Source organism: Corvus brachyrhynchos, unplaced genomic scaffold (assembly GCF_000691975.1).
Source record: "Corvus brachyrhynchos isolate BGI_N302 unplaced genomic scaffold, ASM69197v1 scaffold544, whole genome shotgun sequence".
In the NCBI taxonomy this organism is placed as follows: domain Eukaryota; kingdom Metazoa; phylum Chordata; class Aves; order Passeriformes; family Corvidae; genus Corvus; species Corvus brachyrhynchos.
This window is the reverse complement of record NW_008238325.1, coordinates 1,954,273-1,958,103: the sequence shown is the minus strand read 5'-3', so window position 1 is coordinate 1,958,103 and position 3,831 is coordinate 1,954,273. Positions and strand designations below refer to the sequence as shown.

Sequence of the window (3,831 nt, the reverse complement as noted above, 5' to 3'; positions counted from 1 at the left end):
AGGGACAGGGGACAGCCCCAGGTGTCCCAGGCGGGATGCGACGCCAGGAACCGGCAGCGTTCCATGGTGGGACAATGGGGATCCCCGGGAAGGCTCCACACCGCAGGGTGACCTGCTGGACATCTGGCGCTGCACAAGGGACCTGCGGAATTCCTGGGGACCGTGGAGGGATGGGACACGCTGCCTGGGAAGCAGGGACCCACTGGGACAGCCTGTAGGACACCAGGGCGCCTCACAGGGACGTGGCACAGTCCTGGAAGGACTTCCAGAAGGAAGGTGACTTGGGGACATCACCTCCAGTAGGAGGACGTGGAGTGATGGGAAGAGCTGGCTGCAGTTTGCCGCAGCATTCCCAGCTGCCCTCAGCTGGGCTCCTTCTCGCCGGGAGTTTTGGGATTGCTCAGCTGTGGGACTGTGCTGCGAGGACATAACTGGGTGATCCTCATCCCTGCCATACCCACGGGTGCCAGGGGGAGGTTTTGGGGCAGCCAGACCAGGCTGTGCTCCCTGGCACGCTGCAGTGGGTGTACGGAGTGGGCAGCAGGGGAAGGAGGGAACCCTTCCAAATCCTAATAAAATATCAGCACCTCCTGCTACCATGGCTCTTATTCACTGAGGGGACCTGGGACCCCTCCTGCTCTAAGGGAAATAAATGTCACAGCTGCCACAGCTCCTGGGAAACCTTCCACAAACAACGCAAACACCAAACCCCAGGGAAAGGCAGAAACAACCTCCATCCACCCTTGAATACCTGAACAAGCTGGGAGTGCCTCATTTACTCCTAAATTCTCCCTACAGCATCACCACGAGCTCATCCCACCTCTCCTGACAATTGGTCTGTGCCCAAAGCTTTCATAAAATACCTTTTTTTTTCCTTTCCTAGCCTGACTTTAGCAGGTGGAACTGAGGATCTGGTCAGTGCAGGAGCTGCAGCCATGAGCCCTGTCCTTTATCTCTTTGGAAGGTGTCTCCACTGGCAAAGAAAACCTGCAGGTTTATTTAAAACAGAGATTAGAGCACTTCCAACTGCAGGGCTCCAACTACCACAGTTGTTTCTTTATATAAAGTAAAAAAGTTCTTGCAGATCCTTCAGGAAAAACACAGAAATAATTATTTTATTTTTTGTACAACCAAGCTCTGTGCAGACAGAATTCATCCCTCTCCTTCCCTGAAGGTACCAGACCATCCTATTTTCCCCAACTTTACAGCAGGGCAAAGGCACCTGAACTAAAATTAACAGGTTAAATTCCAATATTGGAAATTTTATAGCACAGGGCGACCCCTGACTGATTTGGATTGATAAACTTTGGAAATAGAGATTCTTACATGTGATCAATTCATAAAAACCTTTTTTCTCCCTGGCTCTTCCCCATCCCCTGCAGAGTAAAATATCATTTCTGTTATCATGAAAATGAAGAAATAGAGGTCTTAAAATTGCTATGTTTAATAAAAAACCATGTAAAAACCAATGTAAAAGACGTATGTATAATACAAACAGTAAATTGCTTCTCTCCAACCTCCCCCATCTGTAGGCAATACAAACTTTATACAAATATACATTAAAATTTCAGAATTAAATTTTAGAAAGCTTCAAGCTTTTCCATTATTGCTTATTTATAATTTTGACTATTCTGGAGTGAATAAGGCAACAATCACCAGTTTTTTCTACAGGAAATGGTTCCACATAATCTGTAAAATCAAATTTTCATGTCAGATGATTCAAACCTTCCTCCTGTTCCAGTCCCAAAGGGTAAAATCCCACAGACAAACCCAGATCTCAAAGTTTTACCGCCTTAAATACCAGAAAACAAAGTATTTTTAAAATTTTTTCCTCTGAGCTATTACAAATATGCAGTTGGTTTTTAAACACCCACCTGACCTTTTACTTCTACCTCACTTGAGGACTTTATTTTTCACTTAAAGATGCATTTTTCCACCTCCCTTTTTATAATCAGAGAGGATTTACTGTGGTCAAGGTTAAATGAAGTGAACGAACAAAACTCCCCACCCTGCAATGTGAAAATCTGGATTATATTTGGGTATTGATCCATCACAACAGCACCTAAAAACCTGAATATTAATCATGTTAATTCATCTCTGTTTCTTAAATTGGGTTATGATGGTTTAAATGAAGCAGTCAGTAATTAAATAAGAGGTATTGCTTTTTAAAAGAGGGTTTTCAAATAATTTCTTGTTCTGGGCAATAATGTAACCAAAATATACCTGAAACATCTGTATCCTCCTGCTATTTTTTTTTTTACTTAATACTGAAAATAACTGAAAGGAGGTACAAATTTAATCCAGAACTTTGGAATCCCAGACCAACCAGCTCAATATTACCTTGGCATGGACAGATGGCACTTTCCTTGGAATTACAATCTCTAAAACCCCTGCCATAATCCCAGAAAAGCCATATAAGATAACGTCTTCTCCTGAGAATATTCTGAAATTCAGATTTCATACCCAGGGTCATAACTGTATTTAGAACCTGGTGAAAACAAAGAATAAAAGTGCATTTCCAAAATATTTTGCTTCGTTTTCTATTGAACACGAGCATGCTCAGGACTGGATGCCTGTGATAAAAAATGGAATTAAACACCTTTCCCATCACCTCCAAATGTAATTAAAACACCCCAAATATTCTTTTTTCAGCAGTCAGTGGAGATCACCACATGCAACAGCTCTCAGATATGTTAAAAACCTCCACATTTATTCGGTTTTATTAAGAAATTTATGCAAGAAAAGGTCACACAATGATCCACAAATTCGCTGTATGTACAGCTATTTAAGGTTTTGCTGGTAACATTTGAAAGATACATAATATATCTTGTCAGTGCTGAATAATCTGTTAATATATTTATAACACAGAATGCAGCCAGTTTTGGATGTGAAACAAAGAAAAATGTATCCTGATGAAATAACACAAATACAAAAAAAAAATATTTACAAATCAAGCGCTTAGGGCAGAAAAAAATACATGAAATACTCTCTTATTTTAAATATTCTTGTCAGTTTTACATGTCACATGCTACAAATGCTGTTTGTTACTTCCAACAACCCTGAAAGCACATTCCAAAGTATTTTAAACAGGAAAATACCCTTTTACTGCTGAATGCTTTGTTCAGTGACAAACCTGAGCTGCTGAAATCATCTATTAAAGAACTTGCTGGTACATCCTAACAGAAATATGTCTTACCACAGCTGTGAGGGAAATATTTGTACTTTAGAGGCTCAAGCTCCTCTTTTTATCTTACATTTCCAGCACTTCCACTTTGCTTCATTTGTTTTAGGGCAATTTAAATGAGTCTGGAGAGGCCCCTGAGGCTGCAGAAAGAACCAAGCTGCTTAACTTGGTGCTTAAATGGGGACTTCATGAGAGGCAACCCAGGTTAAAGAATATCAGTGGCAACGAAAATTTAAAGCCACAAAGACAGAGACAGTGAATTCCCTTTTTTTCTCAGACATGTAGCACTCACTGGCACCAGACTATAAACCCAGCTCAAAATGAAAGTAAATAATTCATTCTGTTTGACACCCAACGCTTAAAATCTACAGAAATTCTCACTCCTGTAGCCCACAAAATGTTTGCTGTGGCTTTTTTTTCACATTTGTCAGAACAAGCCAGTACCAAATATTGAAGCAGCACTTTAAAGGTGTCCAAAATGTCAATTACTGCTGCACAGTTACACTGGTTCTCACTGCAGGACTGGCTGCTGCTCGTTCTCTTTCTTTAGCAATTTCCATCTCTATTTTGGCTTTGATTTTATTCCAATCCACTTCCAGCTGTAAGAACAGAAAAATTAAATACACAGAGCTCAACATCAGAGGGAA

At 41.1% G+C, this 3,831-nt stretch overlaps 1 protein-coding gene across 2 annotated transcripts in view; it reads right to left on the bottom strand.

Annotated features, from left to right (window-relative positions):
• Positions 1–1,426: 1,426 nt before the first annotated feature.
• Positions 1,427–3,831, bottom strand: part of IFT80 (intraflagellar transport 80) — a 30,544-nt gene continuing 28,139 nt past the window's right edge. For both annotated transcript variants that reach the window (XM_017734355.1, XM_008633737.2), the window contains one exon: positions 1,427–3,783. In XM_017734355.1, the coding sequence (XP_017589844.1) occupies positions 3,670–3,783 (114 nt within the window). In that variant the 3' untranslated portion in view covers positions 1,427–3,669. The remainder of the gene's footprint in view (positions 3,784–3,831) is intronic.